This window comes from Echeneis naucrates, chromosome 24 (genome assembly GCF_900963305.1).
Source record: "Echeneis naucrates chromosome 24, fEcheNa1.1, whole genome shotgun sequence".
Classification (NCBI taxonomy): Eukaryota; Metazoa; Chordata; class Actinopteri; order Carangiformes; family Echeneidae; genus Echeneis; species Echeneis naucrates.
In genome coordinates, this window is record NC_042534.1 from 9,108,308 (window position 1) to 9,128,363 (window position 20,056).

General features: G+C 40.1%; 1 protein-coding gene across 3 annotated transcripts; it reads left to right on the top strand.

Annotated features, from left to right (window-relative positions):
• The first annotated feature begins 664 nt into the window (after positions 1–664).
• Positions 665–18,579, top strand: ptk2bb (protein tyrosine kinase 2 beta, b). 3 transcript variants are annotated; one of them, XM_029495955.1, is made up of 31 exons: positions 665–794; positions 5,629–5,864; positions 6,005–6,183; positions 6,268–6,355; positions 6,571–6,650; positions 6,847–6,909; positions 7,122–7,176; positions 7,668–7,808; positions 8,702–8,776; positions 9,603–9,704; positions 9,836–9,953; positions 10,098–10,137; positions 10,365–10,393; positions 10,495–10,539; positions 10,629–10,723; positions 10,820–10,901; positions 10,988–11,088; positions 11,333–11,448; positions 12,204–12,304; positions 12,742–12,831; positions 13,706–13,910; positions 14,272–14,380; positions 14,489–14,548; positions 14,668–14,790; positions 14,958–15,110; positions 15,351–15,386; positions 15,836–15,860; positions 15,981–16,015; positions 16,269–16,403; positions 16,556–16,636; positions 17,110–18,577. In XM_029495955.1, exons 2-31 carry the CDS (start codon positions 5,667–5,669, stop codon positions 17,323–17,325), a joined length of 2,976 nt encoding a protein of 991 aa, XP_029351815.1. In that variant the 5' UTR covers positions 665–794; positions 5,629–5,666; the 3' UTR covers positions 17,326–18,577. The 3 variants fall into 3 exon arrangements, with proteins under 3 accessions (XP_029351815.1, XP_029351813.1, XP_029351814.1); XM_029495953.1 differs by having other exon boundaries at positions 14,958–15,386; positions 17,110–18,579; XM_029495954.1 differs by lacking the exon at positions 665–794 and adding an exon at positions 3,681–3,779 and having other exon boundaries at positions 14,958–15,386; positions 17,110–18,579.
• The last annotated feature ends 1,477 nt before the right edge of the window (positions 18,580–20,056 follow it).

Here is a 20,056-nt window from a genome sequence, read left to right on the forward strand (position 1 = left end):
TTACTGTCTGTGTGGCTGCTTTGAGAGGAACTCTCTTTAACATTCATATCAATTCAGTCCACCGTTATCATTTTATTCATTTAGCAGCTTCTTTAAACGTTTTTTGCACTTTACTTTTGCTTTAAATGTTGCTCTCTAATACACTTTGTGAATATCAATATAACACACAAAGTATTGGATCTCTGTTTTTAGCCTGACCTGTCTCATATTTAATGGATGCGTTATATAAAAAGATAAACATGGTTTGAACTTCACATCAACGCTGACGTCCTTGTTATTATTAGTATCGTTATTATTATTTTGCTTGTGGCTCCCCCTGCTGTCCACGTGATGTAATTACACCACGGTGACGTCAATAACATTTCAAAGACGGGCCCTTTCCGTGCATTTCTTTTGAACACTTACGATTGAAATAGTAACCGTGTTTTTGTTTTTGTTTTAGTTTTTTTTTTTGTGTAAATCAAACCTCAATATTTTTTAATTTATACAATAAAGTTTGAAATTTACCAGAACATTTAATTTCAAAATAGTTTGGAGGAGATAAAGAGACAGAGACAAAGAAGGAAAAAGAAAAAAAAAAAAAAGAAAAAGATCTGGTGGAAACTTGTGAGAGGCAATCGGCCATATCCTGAGTGAAATCAGGAAGTGGGCTCTCTGAGCAGAGGTGAGGGAGGTGAGGGAGTGGCCTTCTGACACCTCACTCAGCTCAGACACAGTCAGGACTCACACCCAGGCCTGCTCTCTCCGGGGGCTGGAATAACACTTTTCTGTCAGGAGGAGTTCAACCAGATCAGGTAAGAGCTTTTCTTTCCAGCTCATAAGCAGCTTCATTCCTGAGCTGAGGTGTCCATTAAAGGCACACACAGAGGTTCAGTGATATAAACAGACAGGCCTGCATTCAAGCACATGACCTGAAAAGTGTTTGCGTTTGGTCCACTAACTGCTTTTTGCTTTGTTTTTTTTTTTATTTTTAGTTTTCAAAGTTTGTGGGGCGGTGTCAAGTGTGAAACTTAGCTTTAAAGGGAAACACTCATATTCTCGCTATGGGAAGTACAGACTGCCATTTTCTCCAAGAAAGGGAACTTATCAAAGCATGTCTGTGCAGGTGAGGCAGCAGCCAGGCACATTCCTGCGCCTGGGGTCATGACGTTGCAATATGCAGACCCTCTGCACAACAGCATTTAGAGAACAAGGCCTGCCTGAATGTCTGCCTGTGTTGACAAGCACCTACCAGGGAAAGACACCTCTCTGCTGTTATCATTTATCACCTTTTCTTTTTTGGAATTAAAGAAGCAGCTGTTTTTGCAGCCTGTCATGATATGTGATTTCCGCTGTATCAAGCCGCTGTAAAAATCTTATTTTAAGATAAGATTTTTATCTTAAAAAAATTCCTTCTGTTGAATGATGTTTGAAAACAAAAAGCAGTGTGTGATGTCTGGGAACGGCCTGCTGACAGTTTCTTGAAAACTGTCATGCTGTGTGAGGACGCTGTTGGCCGTGCATGTCGTGACCGTCTCTGCTGCACTGCACCAATAGCAGCTTAGATAAAACGATTGGAGAGTTGAACGTATGTGAAACCAGGACAGGATGTTTGAGGTTCTTTTAGATCTTGATAGATCTGTTAGTAATCTGATAGTAATTTCTCAAGAGGAGGGGGAACTGTGTGGATGGACTGAATCTGTTTCACAGCACAGCATGAGTTACAAGACAGTTTTGCACCTTGTACGTTTTTTCACATTGTCATGGTTGTCAAATCAAGAAAATAGCTTTTACTAAAGAGTTGAGCCCATTTGGTTCAAGCAGCATCTTAATTTAGCTTTTATCGTGATTCTTTCAGGCTTTTAATTCTTGAAGCAGTTCAAGTTTGACTGTTGTTGTTCGTTGTGATAGTTTTTCCTCCAGCTGTGAGCAGTGGGGATTTTTTTTCCTCAAGAACAATACTGGAGGTTTTTCTGTACAGCCTCTCCTCGGCTCTCTCAGGTGCAGCTTTGTCGACATTTGTTGCCTCTCCATCTCTTGTGGAATTTCATTCTCGTTTGTCACAATCCCTCCCCACCATTCATCCTCTGGCAAACCACCAGTCAAAGCAAAACACAGGGCTTTCTGGGCCGAAGAATTACAACAATAAATTGCAGAAGTAACACTTAATCTGGGTAAAGATTGGTATATTTGTGTCTTTCTGCAGCGTTTGTTGTGGTTGAGTCTACCTCTGTCACAGTCTGGGATAAAAATCTCCCCCGGGAACAGTTTTGTTACCATAACAACTCAAGTGCTAGCATGACAGTGTGCGAGAGCAGCAACAACACAGTTGTTTTTATTCCCTTTTTTTTTTTTTTAGAAAAAAAAAAAGACCCAAACAAAAAACTAAAGAGGTTTGTTAAAAACAAGGAGAAGAAAAGACTTCATGCCTGTCAGAGATTTTAATTAGGGATTTTTTTTTTTTTCAGTGCATTATTTTGTACCTCATGCGTGTTTGCTTTTTGGGAAATCTCTACTTGACAATCTGCCCTGTTTATACAGTAACTGGCTCCTGTCCTCCAAAATGACAACATGGCTTGATTTAACTGAGCAGGTTCAGTGTAATCACAAGATGAAATGAAATGAGGTGATCATGTTAAAACCACAACAGCACCTTTACTGGTTATTGTTTGAAAAACTGGCCTCAACGCTGGTTTTTTCCTTCAAAGCTCTTTTGTAATATTTGAAATGTGCCAAATGATTCAGACACACAAACAGCAAGTAGAAAATCCAGCTAACATTTACAATCATATTGTGCGATAATATGATTAACATACTTTAAATTGAGTCATACATCAAAATGAAGAAGTAAACATGCCACAATAAGCTGTCCAGTTATTTGATGTGGTGCCTTTTTACAGTTAATCTAACACTTAAAGTTACTGAGTAAATGAGTTCATAGGAGTTTGCTTACAAGTGATTGTGTAGTCAAAACCTCAAACTGTTGTTTGACTAACAATATATTTTTCATTAAATTCTCTCTCAGTTGCTGTCGCAGTTTTAATTTGATGCCATCGTGTGTTTTTGAAGCTGACACATTTTGCCGTGTCCCGTCTTGGCATTTTTAAACTACCAGATCCAGCCCTTCACTGTTTAAGTCACATTGTTCTGAATTTTAGTGTTTCATATTTAAAAACTAAAACTTGACCATAAAATCTAAATGTCCTTTTTTTTTTTTTCTTTTCCGTATGATTTGTGCCACGTGACAGTTTTAGCCCTTTTCTCTCTGCCCAGTTGTTGACCACTCATTCATCTCTGTCATTCCTCCCCTTAGAAGAGGCAGTCTGTAATGTATGTCACTATGTTTACACATAGCTTCTTCCAAGTTAGCCAAAGAATCTTTTTATATCCAGGCATCCAGATACTTTAATTCATGGATGCTTTCTTTCCCTTTTTTTTTTCCCCCCACTCACTCCTCACTTACCTCTGTCAAGCCTCCCACACCCAGGTGATGGTGCAACATGCCGGCCATGCTGCACACTCAACTCCTCTCCCCTTGCTGTCCTATCTCACAAATGCGCGCGCACGCACGCACGCACGCACGCACGCACTTACATACAAACACACCCACACGCAGCCCTGCTGGGGAATTCGTGGCCTCAGGCTAACAAAACACAACCCTGTCCAACAGTGGAGGAAAACCCTGGGAGAAACTGACACAGCTCAGCCCCTGCACTGCCGTCTAACAGCAAGGGGCTTCACTCAGGAGAGTAGATGTTGTGACAGCTAAAAGGCACTTTACTGACGGATACTGCTGTGAGGTGGGTAACTGTGAGACATCACCAACTCACAAGAAGGTGTGTTGTAAGTAGCTCTCTCTTCCTCTTCCTTTTGATAAAGAAAAAGTTAACACTAGGGGGTCAGAGTTAGACTGCTGTCTGTGTTTACAGGAATCTCTGTTTGTATTCCTTTGACCTATATCGTGATCGTTTGGCTGCTTTTGCCTTTGTCGGAGTCAGATGTAACCCCAGAGTACTATCAAAGTGTGACCAGGCTTTTGGCTTTGTCGCCCGCGATGAGGATGTTTGAAATCACAGTTTCTTTGTTTTCAGCTGTGGCTGTGTGTAGTTTTTGTTTCAGGATGTTCTCTGTGTGCACCATGTTTGTTTAGCCTAAGTGGTTGGAGCAGACTCCCCTGTTGCTGGAATGCTGAAACAGTCAATATGTAGAAGGGAGCTGGTTAGTGGAGATTTGCACGAAACAAAGAAACTGCTGAGCGTGCTCTGCACAAATTGTAACAAAATCCACCTTCTAGCACATTTAAAGTTTTTCTGTGGAAAAACTGACCCGTTTGTTTAATTAATTGAAAAAAGTAAGGGTGAAATGATCGACACTCAGACGAGGAACATTGCTCCACCTCTGTTTTCCCGGTTTTTATTGAAATCTAGGCAATTCAATCAATGTCTCAATGTTTACGAAATTAAACAGAACAAATAACAAATCTATCACAGCCACACACTTGAATGCAGCCTGGAGGAGCCAGGAATCAAACTGTCGAACTTCCTATTTGTTAACGACCTGTTTGACCTAGTAAGACACGGCCACATGTTTCTCCTGCAATAGAAGTCAAATAGTGTTTAGAGGTTTGTCGGTGCTGATATTGCCATGACTGTGTTGTTCTTTTGGTTTGCTTTGCATTCACTTTCTGACCAGTTCAACCCAAACCAGCTCTATGTGGTCTCAGTCTGGGTCGTGTGAAGCAGCTGTCCTGTTCTGCTCCTGAAGGATAACCGCTTTTTATTTCCACTCTTTTCTCGACTTCATGATATAAATAACAGTAACACTTCCTGTCATGTTCTGATAATGCATCAGTTTGGTGACATAAATGATTTGCATTTTTTTTATTTTCATGCATCTGACTTGCTGAAACCTCCTGCCGACATTGGTGTCTTCAGTCTGGCTAGCTGCTTACTATGATTATATCTTTCTTCTTAAAGCAAATGTTTCCCTGCTTTTGAATGGACATACGCAGGTCAGTCTTACCAATATAGGAAATAATTTAGTTTCTTTGGAGTCAATTTCTCCTCAGTCTTCTATTTAGGACAAATCAACACAAGTTGCATAAGGACCCAGAGCTAAGACATGGTTTGTTAGTCATCTCTCTTGCATGCACAGTTTCCGGTGAGGGCTGTCTTGTTTAGCAAAATGTTGCTGTCCCAAAGTAGCCTGCTGTTATTCTCCCACAGGCTGTCACACCCTCATTGTGTTGTCAACACTTATGTAGTGAAATTCTGCCCATATTTGCATGTGTAAAGGTATGCCAAGGAGTTTCCGGTTGATTTTAATGATCTACGCTATCACTGCTGCATGAAACACACAGGCCATTACTTGAACTTGTGGTTAGGAGGAATGGAATCATCAGATATCAAATTCAAATGATGTGAGTCAGACACCACATGGCAAAGAAACGCAGCGTGACTATGAAGTGTAGCATGACTCTAGTATTATTCTGTTGCAAGCTATAGGACAGTGTGTACTCTTGGGTAGCTGGCTTTCACTTAGCTGCTTAACCTGGACGACTTCTCCTCCTCAGAGGTTGCCTACTTAACAACTCCTATCACGATTACTATTACTATTCACTCAAAATCTTTTTCTTTCGTCTTCTCAAAGGATGTTATGTTTATGATGGTGCCAACCCAACCCTGAAAATGTATGAGGTTATGTCCGGTGACACCTTGGCCTGGAAGGTGCCCAGTCCAAGAGAAAGTGACATTGAGCCAAGTAACAAATCACACACAGCTGGGGAAGGAGGGCCTGTCAAGATCCTCAAAGTTTGCTTCTGCACCAACAACAACCTGGGCAAGAACTTCAAGCTAGTCAAATGTGACAGCTCCTGGCAGATTCGGGTGAGAGTAATTTACTAAAGATAGATATACTGTCTATCTCATTAACTTGGTGCCCAATTTGATGATATGAGAGTAATATTTATTCAAAAATCCACCATAGGGAGTCCTATTTAAATGTTGAAAATTGATGTCTCACACAGGCTATCATTCGTTCGATCTTGGTAAGCGGTCGGCTGGGGCCGAACATCACACATACAGGGTCTTACGGTCTCCTGCTAAAACACTTGAAGTCTGACGAACTTCACTGGCTGCATCCAGACTTGACGGTCGGAGAGGTAGAGCAACGTTACGAGAGCCACCATGTGGAAGCTGAGTGGAGGTACACAATCTAAAGTTGAAGTTAGAGCACGTAAAAGCAAAGCTATTCATGTGATGAACTTCCCTGGTTTCGTCTTGACCACAGGTACGACCTGCGGATCAGGTACATTCCTGTCAATTTCCTGGAAAAATTCAAAGACGACAGGTCTACGTTGCTGTATTTTTACCAACAGGTAAGCAACTTTGGTGTGTTTGATTTCAATTCAGTTTCACATCTACATATGAAAGTGTAAGACTTTCAGTGCTTTAATTGCTGATAACGATAAATCCCCACCAAAGTCAACACCAAGACACAAATTCAACAAGTTTCAATTTTGCCATCACAACAGTTTTTTACTCGAGAGTAATAACCAGGTTTTGTGCGATTTGTGGTTTCTCTGTTTAACAGGTGCGTAGCGACTATATGCAGTACCATGCCAGTAAAGTGAGCGATGGGATGGCGTTGCAGCTCGGCTGTTTGGAGATCAGGTGATCACACTGGTTGAATAATGTGATTCCATTGGTTTAAGAGTGATAAACCTGGGCTCATGGGGTTGGTTGTGTTGTATTGCAGCGAACATCCCTGTGTGATGTTCTCTCTGTAATCTCATGTGTTCCTACAGTAGTATGTTCAACATGAATTTAGTGCTCAGACACACAAACTTGCATGCTTTGTTTTTTACAGGAGATTCTATAAAGACATGAATGCAAAAGGCCTAGAAAAGAAGTCTAACTTTGAGCTGCTAGAGTAAGTTTTCATTTTGTCTGAACTTTTCATGGGTTTTCCTTGAAGGTTGCTTTTGGCCTGCTTTTGTTGAGGTTTTGTTGAATCCTTCGCACACATCAACTGGAAGATTTAAGGAATGTCTGCTAACAACTTGACAATTTATTTTTGTCAATAGAAACACAACTTCAGCAAAATTCATGTCTTTGATTACTCTCATGTTTTTCTGCACAAAGGAAAGAAGTTGGCCTGGACCTTTTCTTTCCTGAACAACTGATTAACAGCATGAAGGTGAGCTATCCTAACGCTAAGGAAGAGTGACTGAGTGATGGAAGGTTAGTGATCAAGATCGTGGGATTGGTTGGCCAAAAGCCGTATGATTGAGCCATGAAGTGACACCGTTGGTCGGTCAGCCAAGTGTTTACTCAGCTTGTGTTGGGGGTGGCGGTGTTTATAGTCTGCAATGTTGTCACATCAGCCCATTTGTCACTTGACTTAGAGACAAGTGTGACAAGTGTGGCAACCTTTCCATTTGCTCGTTAGCAAGAGGAACATCATTTTCTCTGTGCAGTAATAGGTGGAAGCAGTCTGTTTTGCCGGCATGAGAAAATAATTGTTTTCACTTGTGACATGAGTCAATTACGAGTAGCAGCAACATTACGCAACATATTAAATTAATACACCGCAAATGACTGCTTATTAGTACTAATTGGTTGTATTTGGCCCTGTTGTGCGTCATCCTGTGCAAGTTACAGCATTTTCATGTCTCTGTTGTGATCTAGTCGAAGCACCTACGTAAGCTGATTCAGCAGACGTTCCAACAGTACGCCATGCTCAAGGAAGACGACTGTATGGTCAAGTTTTTTGAAACCCTCAAGGAATTTGTCAACTATGATGAGGAGGTCTTTCCATGTGAACTTGTGGTGAGTGATGACATTTTGGAGCCCACATTTCACTCACATTCAAAATAGTACACCACAGATTGTGCGCTCTATTTTCAGTGGTAAATGCAGGTTTTTTTTCTGTCCCCTTGAATGTCCTTGTGCTGGTTTAGTATCTTGACTCGCTTTACACTCCGGTGGGAGAAAAGGGGGCAGTGATGCCGATCCTGTGGCAGATTTGCAGTCGTTGCAGTCTGTACTCACCTTCAGAGCAGAGCTCAGCTGCTCTGAAGGTGAGCAACTTTTCTTCACTTTATTTGAAGTCCCGCTAAATATTACGCAGCCCTTTGTTTCCGTGCTTGCTTTCCTTTCCCCATTCATTTTGTCAGTTCATTAGAAATAAACGCTCATCAGTTAAGAAAGCCACAGTTTATACAAAGTTAAAGGCAGCTGATACTGACTGCCTTTCCTGCACTGTTAAGTCTCTTTAAAGCCGTCGCTTCAATAGGAAATAGAACATCATAGATCAATTAAAAATTCCCTCCTAACTAATTAAACTCCTCAGGACTGTCCATTCCTCCCTCATCATCTAGTGTGTTCATCTTCATTTTAATGAGTTTGCCTGAAGCCACTGGACCATTATTTTTAAGATCCTAATTTATCATACCACAATATGTTGCAATACGAAGATGAAGCAGCAACTATTTCTTCACTAAAAACTCTTGAATATATTCTTAAACCGGGAGCATGCTGTGTTTTAAGGGCATGTAAGTAGTGAGTGTGAGGCACCGTGATTATCACAACCTCTAACATGCCCACTTGATATGTGATCATGTACTCTCTTATCCTTTTTCACATCAAAGTGCGTTTGGTGGGCATACTGCACTGATGAGTTCATGAACATGGGGCTCTAAATCGTTGTCATTTGTAAACAGCAAGGTTGGAGTCTGTCAGTGGAGTTGGTCATTGGTGGGAGAGGGATTCGCCAACGCACACAGAAGGATTCAGCGGTAAGCTCAGTTAAGATTAAAACACTAGTGTTACCAAATCGGCTTCACTCGAGGAGTTTTGTTTGTAATAGTTAAGCATTTTAGGGAAAAAATTTGGTTTGTTTTGTTTTAAATGAAATGAAAGTTCGATATGGGGATCGATCTGATTTCACACAGCATAGAGACAAGAAATACAAAATACATCTACCAGCACCTCTAAAGCTCACGTACAAACTGTGAGTTGTTTCTTGAAGTCTCATTGGTTGTCTGACTGGTTGTTTCTGACCCCCCCCCCCCCAAAAAAAAAAAAACAAAACAAAACCCTAACCCCCATAAAATCGTGTTCTGGCTGCCTTTCAGTTTCATATAAATTAAACAAATAAGAATAAGTAATAAAAATAAGAAGTTGCAACACTAGGTTTAGTTTTAACTGGCCAGATCCTGTCGCACCCTGTTTTTAGTGGCTTCTTGGTGAGCTTCATGTTTACACACATAAATGTGGTATGGATTAACTGCCATAACTAAGTGAATGGGTATATGGCCTAAAATGATCAACTCTTCCTAAATTATAAGAAAAAGCATGAAAGACTCACTTTTTATACTGAACCTATGTTGGGATAAAGTATTAGACCTCCCTGTCACACACACACACACACACACACACACACACACACACACACACACACACACCTTATCATGTCTACAAATATTTTGAAAAGAAATATCTCAACGTTGTTTGCAAGCATCAGTGAAAACCATATTGTTATATATCTCTGACAGCATCACAGATATAAACAGCCCCATCATAATTTCACTGACTGCGTTCCTCCTCCTTTTTATGCTTCAGGCCGTTTTCCTTGCTGACTTCAAACAGATCAAGAAAGTGCAATGCTTATCTCAGAGTGACGGCAAAGCTCTCCTGAACCTCGACATAGAGGGGGCCCGACAGGTAAATACCACAACGAAAACACAGTTTATACCATATATCTCCATGTAGTTTAAAACACGCCGCGTTATGAAGAGAATGATTCCACAGGAAGTTTCACGTGGTTCTGTTGCCCTTTTCCTTCTTTCTGATAGCGTCTATCCATCAACGTGGCCACAGTCCCAATGGCAGAGAACATGATGGACCTTATTGATGGGTACTGCCGTTTGGAAAATGAGACAGATGGCACTGTTATCTACCGACCAAATAAAGGTGCTCATGAGTCAGCTCTCTCTGCTATTGTTTTCGTAACACAGCTGTGATTAAAAGAGATTTGGACGTTTTAAAAGCTTGATTAGTCTGAGAAATGTATTATTCAAACTTGACCGTAATAATTATGACTAATTTCTATCCTAGATGCTAATCCACGCAGTCCCCTACCCGAGCTTCCCACAGCGTGAGTGGATTTCATCAGTTTCATAACTTTAAAGGATTTGTGTCTCAGTGCAGCCGCAGAGTGCAAGCTGTGCTCATTCTTTTTGATTGTAATATGAATGAAAAGTTATTTATTGATGAGCGAGGCTGTTTTATTTAATCATGCTGTCAGTGCTCTGATGAGCCAACACTTCCAAATTTATGACCAGAGCTCTGTCTCATTTCTCTCCCTTCTCTCTGGAGAAACAGAGGCACCAGCTCAGTCAGACACAGTATGGGTGAGCTGGCACTTTGACACAGTATTACATAACCTTATCTTACTGGCCATTTTTACCAAGTATATTGAGGAGTATTGAAATGCTTACTTCTGCATTTTCAGGATCAGATATCTACTGCGAGATTCTAGATGAAAGGCCGAAATCAGGTTTGTCTAAAATTTATGTTCATGCCTTTTGCAGAGTAAAACTTTTAGTGTAGACTCACTTTTCAGCTTTGACAAACTTTGTTCTCCAGTGAAGTATGGGATTGACCGAAATGACATCGTTCTGGGTCGGATTCTTGGTGAAGGGTTTTTTGGGGAAGTCTACGATGGATTTTACAAAAAAGCTGTAAGTGCAAGACTTTCTCTTTCATGCTGTTTCCACGATTGTTCTCATCGCTTCCCATTCAAATGTTTTGCATCACTTTGCTTGCTGATCGAACAGGATGGAGAAAGGATCAATGTTGCGGTGAAAACCTGCAAAGACTGTTCACCTGATGTGATGGAGAAGTTCATGAGTGAAGCAGGTAAAATGTGGAAAGCAGTAGAGTGCCATTATTTATGGTAGCTCTGAGCCTGACACCAGCATTTGCAAACTGTATGTATTTGCTAGTGATTATGAAGAACCTCGACCATCCTCACATCGTCAAACTGATTGGGATCATAGAGGAGGATCCTGTGTGGATTGTCATGGAGCTGTACCAGCATGGAGAGGTTGGTTTTTGTTTTGTGTTAATTCAGTCACAGTTGAACTAATTTGCCTCACTTTAAAAGAGCGATGGCAATCTTGACAAAAAAGGGATTACAGTTCACAAAAACTGTCCAATGTGTCCCAAAGGGAGCATGTCATTACCAGTTTTTGCTGCAATGAGTTCTGTTTGCAACATGATGACAGCTGTAAGCCTTTGCTTATGCAGACTCAGTAAAATCCAGTCCTAACTTGTTGACATGGTTGCAGCTTGGGAACTACCTGACTCAGAACCAGAACAAGCTGACAAATACAACTCTGGTGCTGTTCAGCCTCCAGATCTGCAAAGCCCTGGTCTATCTGGAAGGGGTGAACATGGTCCACAGGTGAAAGAATCATTTTTTTGGATTGAAGGAGTGGTGACACTATTATTGTTCCTGTCATCCAATTGTTAATAACCCAAATTATTATACTCTAAAAACAGATCAGTTCGTCACTTCAGCTGAAAACTGTCTGTCGTATATCTCAGCCGTAATGGTCTTCTGTATTTTCTTCAGATTGAAGCACAGTAATATGTTTTCCACAAATTATGCAAATAATGTCTTTAGTTGCTTCTCAAAAAAACTCAACCTGAGACAAACTTGAAAATAAAATCTGAAATCTGGTCACTCATCTTGTGTTAAAGTGCTATTTTAGTTTTTGCTTGTTTAGATGGATATTGGAAAGACTGTAGGCAGCAATGATCACATTTTATTTATTTTTTTTTATCTTAACTTGAAATATTTATTCAAAACAGCATGATACAACTCAAGATGACAGATGTTTCCCTTTTGTTTTCTACAGAATGTTATTAAAAGGTCAATTCCCTGAAGTGGGAACACAAACAGTAAAAATTAGGTTTAGTTGAATTCTTTGCCAGTTAATTTCATATTACTTTCTGCTGCTGTTATTGTGTTGCTGCGATAACCAAGGAGAGGGCTAGGGGCTACTTTGGACCTGCTGGTTTACAATTATGCTGTCAGTTTAGTGATGATGTATAAATCAGAGTTCCTCCACACATTCTGTTTGAGGTACATCCCTCATGTATCTCATTTCTACTTGTACATAAAGTTATCTCTGTGTTGTTTGTGTTTTCTCACAGAGACATCGCAGTCAGGAACGTGTTGGTCGCCAGTCCAGACTGTGTGAAGCTCGGAGACTTTGGTCTGTCAAGGTACATCGAGGATGAGGAGTACTACAAAGGTGACTGGCTTTCATTGTGATGAATAAAAACTGATTTGATCTAGTTTGAAACCACAGACTGTTATACAATTGGCGTTGAAATGCCAGATTAAACTGATGAATACTTGAAGGAGATAGAGCGACAGATTTCAAAGTACTTTATGGAAAAGGTTTTTACCTCTATTCTCAACTACAGGCTTATGGCAGTTTGGTCAGAATATTATCACTCCCGTAGGTGAAGAAATTTATGTTTTTGGGAAATTCTTAATGAAAATATTCTGCACACAAAGGAAAGAATAATCTAACACAAAAATGTGCATAAAATAAATTATGTTTGATTAAAAGTAAAATGAAATAATCAAGTTATCTCATTTGGAAAATGTTCCTCCTCATAATACTTAAATAAGAAAAATGAAGATTTTGTTTTTTTAAATCCTCACTTTTCCATTTCTGCACAGCGTCTGTCACCCGGTTGCCCATCAAATGGATGGCTCCTGAATCCATCAACTTCAGACGTTTCACAACAGCCAGTGATGTCTGGATGTTTGGTGAGCCCCATATGACCCACAGCAGCTTAGTGGAAACACATTTTAGGGATTTGATGCACAACCCATAAAGAAAGACAGGAAGCATGTTGTGTTGACAGACGGCTGGTTGATTATAAACCCAACCAAATGTGATCTTATAATGTGAAAACTGTTTGAGCTGATAACACAGCCTCAACGAACTTTATTACCCATATGCCCCACTTCATCTGCACCGGCTCGTACACAGAGGGGTTGTGACAAGTGGCTATTTGTGCATCTTCTTCTGTGAGAAAGCACTGACGAAACAGAACTTATGTGAGGTTCAGGATTTCAAAGAAAAATAGATGAGAAATGTGAACTACCTCGAACAATGTTGCAATCCGAACATATACTCTATGAAACAGGAAGTTTCAACAAACATGAAACACATTCTGTGTTTTTGGGCTTCTTTTCTGTGAGTGGTTGAATTTCATATATCTAGTTTTGGTCTTCTGTATCAGATGCTGGTGAAAATATGGTGAAAGGTAGAAGTGATGGCCTGACTGGGAAAGATTCAGTTGTACAGCTTTGGAAAACGTACTGTTTAACTGTTTAATATATATGCAGATTGAAAGAAAATGAATCAACATGTTCTACATCCTCCTTTTCAAGTGTCAGGATTTATTTTTTCTTCTTTTTTTTTTTTTTTTGTCCGGTATATCAGTAAACTCGAACAGTAAACAGTAAAGTCTTTGGGTTGTGGACTGTTTTTCAGACCAATGAGACACTTGAAGGCATCACTTATGTCTGACGTTTGTCTTTAAGTATTTTGGTTGGGCCTTCCTGTAATTCATAAAGAATGAATAAGAGAGTGAGCGCACTGTTTATATGTGCCTGTGCTTGTAATTCCCTGTAGCTGTATGTATGTGGGAGATACTGAGCCGTGGGGAGCAGCCGTTCTTCTGGCTGGAGAACAGAGATGTAATCAACCAGCTGGAGCAGGGCATCAGGCTTCCCAAGCCCGACAACTGCCCCCCTGCTCTCTACTCACTCATGACCCGCTGCTGGTCCTACGACCCCAGAGAGAGACCTACTTTCACTGAGCTGGTTGTCAAGATCAGGTATAAAACAGTTCTGCTCTGATAGTGACTTTCTGCAAAGAATGAATCACCTGTTATTCACAAGTTGAATTGTGTGCTGACCTTTTGGCTACCACTATTGCTAAGTGTATGAGGAAAGAACGGGATTTTGTATAATAAATGTTGAGAGTAATTCCGATCACAAAGGGTTTTTGTTACTCTAAATTAGTGGTTTCTTTTCACCCATATACAACAAGGATAGAACCCTCGGAGTGGACTTACACTTTCACAGTGAATTAAAATGTGTTTACTTAGTATATTTGTAAAGATGCAACAGAAAAGTTCTGCCTATTTGAAATGATGCAGTCCAAAATGTCGTCCTAAATTATCTTAAATCTGTCAGTGACGTCCACAAGATGGAGAAGGAGCAAGAGTTGGAGAGAGAGAGGGACAGAGCACGCGCCACGAAATTTTTTGATCCCAAGTTCAGCTTAAATGAGCCGCCTCCCAAGGTATGAACCTCGGCACGTACAGGAAATAGATCAAAATTCAAATTTAATGGACATATACATTTACCAAAAAATTGTTAAAAAAAAGAGCCTTTTTTACCATCACTGTAGCCTTCCAGAATGAAACCAGGGCGGTTTGGGAACACGCTCAGCATTGGCCTACACATTCAGGTGTGTTAATATGCTCAAACTACGGTATCTCCAAAGTTTCTATTTTCTACCAAAATCACAGACCTGACTTTAGTAAATGTTTGCATGTATGTAGTTGACGTGTGTGTTTATCTCTGCAGCTGAATGAAGCGTTATGTGCCAGCTCACCAGATCTCGCCAGCCCATCTGAATATCAGTCACCGGTCGACTCCATGAACGCTCTTGCGCTCCCGGCTCATTCCCCTCGACGTCGCAGCATGGGGGTAAGAAACACTGAGCTCTTAGTTTAAAACTTTAAACTTCCGTTTCTCGCATTGTTGAAATGGAACACTACAATAGTAAACCAAACGCATCAGGAGAATAAAAAAAACTAAACAACAACACAGATATAACTTGAAGTATTAATCACATTTCCCTGGTACTCTTGTAGGAGAACGAATTTTTCCGAGTGGAGCCGAACACCAGAGAGGACGCCCAGCGCCTGTGGCAGAGAGAGAAACAGAATATGCAGGACACTCTCCGGCGGCAGAAAGCACAGATGATGGAAGATAATAAATGGCTGCAGAAGAAAGAGAAACTCCTGGTGGGAAAGAGAGCATCATTAACTTCTGTCAACCCCCTCTCTGTGTCTCTGTGTCCCCTCGGTCCTGAAATCACCGTGGCCCTGGGGGCTAAACTGAACGAGGCGTCATTAAACAATACCAACCCGCTCGTTCACACGCGACGCCCCACTAGCCTGAAATTGAATGTTCCCCTGATAACAGTTCCAAAGAGAGGGTCCTCATCCATTTTCTATAAAATGAACCTGCCTGTTTTTTTTCAGGATCCCATGGGACCAGAGGATCCTGCCAGCCCAGCGGTAGGCATCTGTCTATACACTGTTTTCACCCAAATTCAAATTTTTAATAAAAAATATATTTAATTAAATGTACAGATTAATGCACTTGAAGATTACCAGATGTCTTTGGATGCATGTTTATTATCATGTCACATAGCATTCGTTGCTCGTGCATGTAACATACATGCTTTCCTCTTTGTTGTCACAAATATATTAAGTACTTTTACCAACCATCATTGATTTTATTTTGTTTTTGTCAAACTCTTGTTGTTCCAGGAAATGTAGAAAACCACCACCTGTAGTTCACCAAAAACAATAAAACGATGAAGTCACAATGTTGAAATAGTTAATATTTAAATTAAAACTACTTGGAAGGTGGTAACAATTGCTCAGACTACCTTTACAGTGACTGTCTGGACAGGATTTATTCTCTATTCCTCATGAGATCTTTCTTTGTGTATTCTTTTCAGTCCCCTGAAGCTGATACAGAGAACGGTAAGTGCTCAAAGAAATCCACATTAAATTAATTTTGGAGACCACTATGCCTCTCTTAAACCACCTTACACTGTTTCCAATCTATCTGTCTCTTATAACATTCATCTTTCTCCCTCACAGCACCACCAGAGAAGCCTCCACGGCTCACAGCACAGGTAATTATATCAATTCATTTTTCAAGATTGTAATATATTTTTTATCTCACTGAACAAACCGTTTAATTTGATCAGCTTTGATTTTTAGATAAAAAAAAAAAAAAGAATAAACCCAGACATTTGAGGGAAAAAAATTTGTAATTACGCCTCAGTTGAAAGAGCACTGATGTCACCAAGCATTTAAAATAGAGTTCACTTTAAAGGAATGAGGAAGAGTATTTTAACTACCACAAACACTCTCCCTCTTTCTCAGCCTGCACCAACAGCTGAGCTGGATCGCTCAGATGACAAAGTGTATACATCCGTCATGGACTTGGTCAAAGTGGTTGTTCAACTGAAGAATGACATCACTGAACTTCAGCCAGATGAATATATCAGCATTGTCAAGGTACAATGAGATGATTTCGTTTTCTTTTTACTTTATTTATTCAATGTTAGTCTCTTTGTTATCGCCTAATTTCGTTTTTATGCATTCGAATCAATTACAAACTTCCTGAGTCATGCAGCTGATTCATTCTCTGTATTGATCTCTGCCACCAGACTGTGGGAATGGCTTTACGAGATCTGATTTGCAGTGTGGATGACATACTGCCCACCTTACACGAATCTGCCAGGACTGAGGTATGTTCTATCACCTTCGGACAGTTTTCTCTGTTTTCTCATCTCTCTGCTTCCGTTCTTTATAGTTTTTTCTCTCCCCCTTGTTAGTCGTTTTTTTCCCCCTGCAAACAAAAGTGACATAATACCTCTTTGAACTTCAAGATGCAAGGAAGGGTTTTTGATTTATAATTTTTTGTTTTCCTGACTCCAGATGCCCAATATATATTTGTTGTTGTTGGAAAGCCATACAGCTCAGTTGATAAAAATGTGTAATGCATTTCTTGGTTGTTTGCTCAACTCCAGCTAATATCAAATGAGCCTGTTGGTAAAACCACACGTCACACTATACAAATTTGACTCACCATGTCCTTACAGCAATTTTTAAAATCCATAAACAATGTTCGCCTGTTACTGTTCCATTGTGCTCATTTTGCGCATGCCTACAGTAAATTATTAGTGAGGAAATGCATTTAAACCCGCTCTTTGTCTGCCAGATCGAAGGCACCCAGAAGCTGCTGAACAATGACATGGCGGAGCTCATCAGTAAAATGCGGCTAGCGCAGCAGAATGCCATTACCTCTTTGAAGGAGGTGTGCAAGAAACAGCTGCTGGCTGCTGCACACACTCTGGCAATGGATAGCAAGAACATGTTGGATGCTGTGGACCAAGCAAGAGTCAAGTCCAATTTAGCTAAGCCTGTGGTCCCCTAGTGGACCAGAAACTTTGATTCTGTTTACACATCAACCTCAAGTCAGACTTTTCCTCATCTGTCAGTCATATACCATTTGCACATAATCAAACATCTTTGTTGTGAACAGGTCACTGCTTGCAGCAGTTGTGGATCCCTTTGGGCAGTCATTGTCCAAATTTAAATGGTACAATTTAGGCCAACCTGGAATAAAGGGTGGGTATGCTTACCAAAGTAAATGTGAGATTTATAGTACAGTCTACAACTATCAAGTATCAATATATGTTTGCATTAATTTCATAAAAATTTCAGTGTGATTGATTACTTATTGGTTTAAATCTCTGCTTGGATTTTAATCCATCCTTGTAAATATGAAATGTGTCTTATTGGTTTTAGTATACAGAAATTTCTTTCCTCTTTCAAACCTGTCAAAACGAGTATGTGTGAAATGTGAGGATGACAAAACAAAAACGTCAGTTAGCTGGCAAAAACTTTTATATAGCTATACTTACAAGACACATGGTGTTAAAAATGTAAGCATTTAATATAAATTATGATGAAGACTTACAGTAGTATGGATAATGAATTGTCACATGTTTCAGATAGTTTTTGTTGTCCATTATCATTTTCAAAAAATATGCAATCCTGGAACATAATCCCAATGATATAGAAATAAATATCATACAAATGTACAAGAGCCTGTGTTCATTAAACCATACCATGCTGAATATGTAAATCTTGATGTTTTTCCTTGCTCTGTGAAACGAGATCAAGTATCAATGATGATCTCTCTGTACATCACGTGGACCAGTTTGAAAAATACAAGATGAAATTCCTCACAAATACTGGGAGACTGAAAATAAGCGTGATTCATAAGCAAAACATAGGCAGTTATTGTAAATTACTCAGCAATGATTTCAACAAACGTTACCTAACCGCTAAGGCCTACAACACCTTTGCAATAATATAACGTAATCCCATGCAGCTACACAAATTGCTTCACAGTTGAACTAACTCCCTTCTCATGCAGAGTCATCTAAAGGTAAATTTTATGGGGTTGAATGGTTGACTAATCGTGATATTATAAAAAGCTGTAACTGTTATTGTGCTTGTGTTTAGTATCACCTTTCGTGTTACAATATACTGTAAATGTGTTAACATTTGAGAGTTAGTGTATTATGTTGTTGTATTCAGAGGAAGTTGAGATGCTACCATCTCACAAAACATTCTTGTGTATATATTTCTACTAAGTAAATTACAACAATCAAGGTTAAATAAAATGTGAAGATAAATGAAAGAATAACAATCTTTTGTTTTCAGCACACAATAAGTTTTCAGTTTTCATAGTGGCATTTATTACATATTGAACGATCGTTCAAAAATAACATTAACTGTGACAACACAATCAGAAAAAAGTCCGTAAAAATGCTAATTCTTCACAGCAGGAATTACCTCAGTCAGTGTCTCCAGTAAAGGTCTGTTAGATCAGCATGCCACTGTTGGTCAAATTGTCAGGAGGAGGAAGAGTTGAGAAACCAGTCAGGCAAATATCTCACATCTAATTGCTCATGATTCTAAGACACCACCTTTAACCACACCAACGCATTTGATGCTCGTCCAACAGCAGAGGAAGCACCAACACATCTAAATTCCCACGAGTCATCTCAGTCCGTGGCTGGATGCCTTTGGAAGTGCTGAATCTTGTATTCATAGATCGCTGCTGAAGAAGTGTTGTGGAAGTTGGCTCTGCCAAGGAGCTCATGTTTTCATGCTGTCTGTCAATCAGCAGGATTATGCAAAACGTTTTGAACTGATTTGCACCAAATGTATTTAAGTGATAGAAAATGACTATAGCAAAAATAAGAGATTTTACACAGCTTTTGTCATTTTCTCAGGAAATGGGTCCTGATGTCAATAAGATCTATGACTGCACAATCTGCTACATTACATGTGCAGACCCAGATTATGATCCGGGTCACACAGACACTGGATTGTTTGTCCTTGGTGGAGGCATCTACTGAGTGCCAATCTGCTTTTGAAAACACTTTGTGGCCCATGTCCTAAATAGCGGCAGTAGTTCAACACATTTCTGAGCATCACCGTCCGGCTGGTGCTTTAACTCAAAGCCTGGAGCGGTTTAATCAGCATCACACCTGGATGAGGCCTGTGGCCTGATTTATATTCACACAAACTGCGGGAGAGTCCCCGGTCTGACGAGGGCGAGCTACACGAAGAAGAAAACTACATGTAAACAAGACAAATGTGTGGCGTTACCAGGAGCCGCGTTTCTTCAACGAGCACCGAGGGGACTTCAGGCCGAGGCCGAGCATCTGACCTCCGGTAAGAAACACGCTTTAAGGCCGAGTGTAAAGGCGCTAAATTTGAAATTAAGTTGCTCAAACTACCAAAATAAAGTCATTACATTAGTGCAGTATGGCCGACGGCCAGACTGTTAACAGCATACCGCTGCACAGTTAGCATGTAATGCTAAAGACAGTTTGACGCATTAACATTAGCTTGGTAACATGCTAAATGCTAACATTAGCTTTCAACGTCAAGGCAAGCTAATATGCCAATGTGTTAGCTTTCAGGCCAAACAGCCAATAACACACAAACAAACAAACAAAAACAACAACAACTCAACAGGTGAGGCTGAAGGAGGACACCTATGGTTCACAACTGATAACCTCAAATTACCATCCAGAGGCCATGAACCCATTCATTCTGGACTAATCCTTTTTTTAATACATTTT

What these genes read in the sequence shown, in the direction of transcription:
- ptk2bb (XM_029495953.1), top strand. Translation starts at nt 5,667, where the DNA reads ATGTATGAGGTTATGTCCGGTGACACCTTGGCCTGGAAGGTGCCCAGT. An exon ending in TCTAACTTTGAGCTGCTAGA is followed by an intron (nt 6,910 to 7,121) that starts GTAAGTTTTCAT and finishes TTCTGCACAAAG; the next exon opens with GAAAGAAGTTGGCCTGGACC. An exon ending in AGATGAAAGGCCGAAATCAG is followed by an intron (nt 10,540 to 10,628) that starts GTTTGTCTAAAA and finishes TTTGTTCTCCAG; the next exon opens with TGAAGTATGGGATTGACCGA.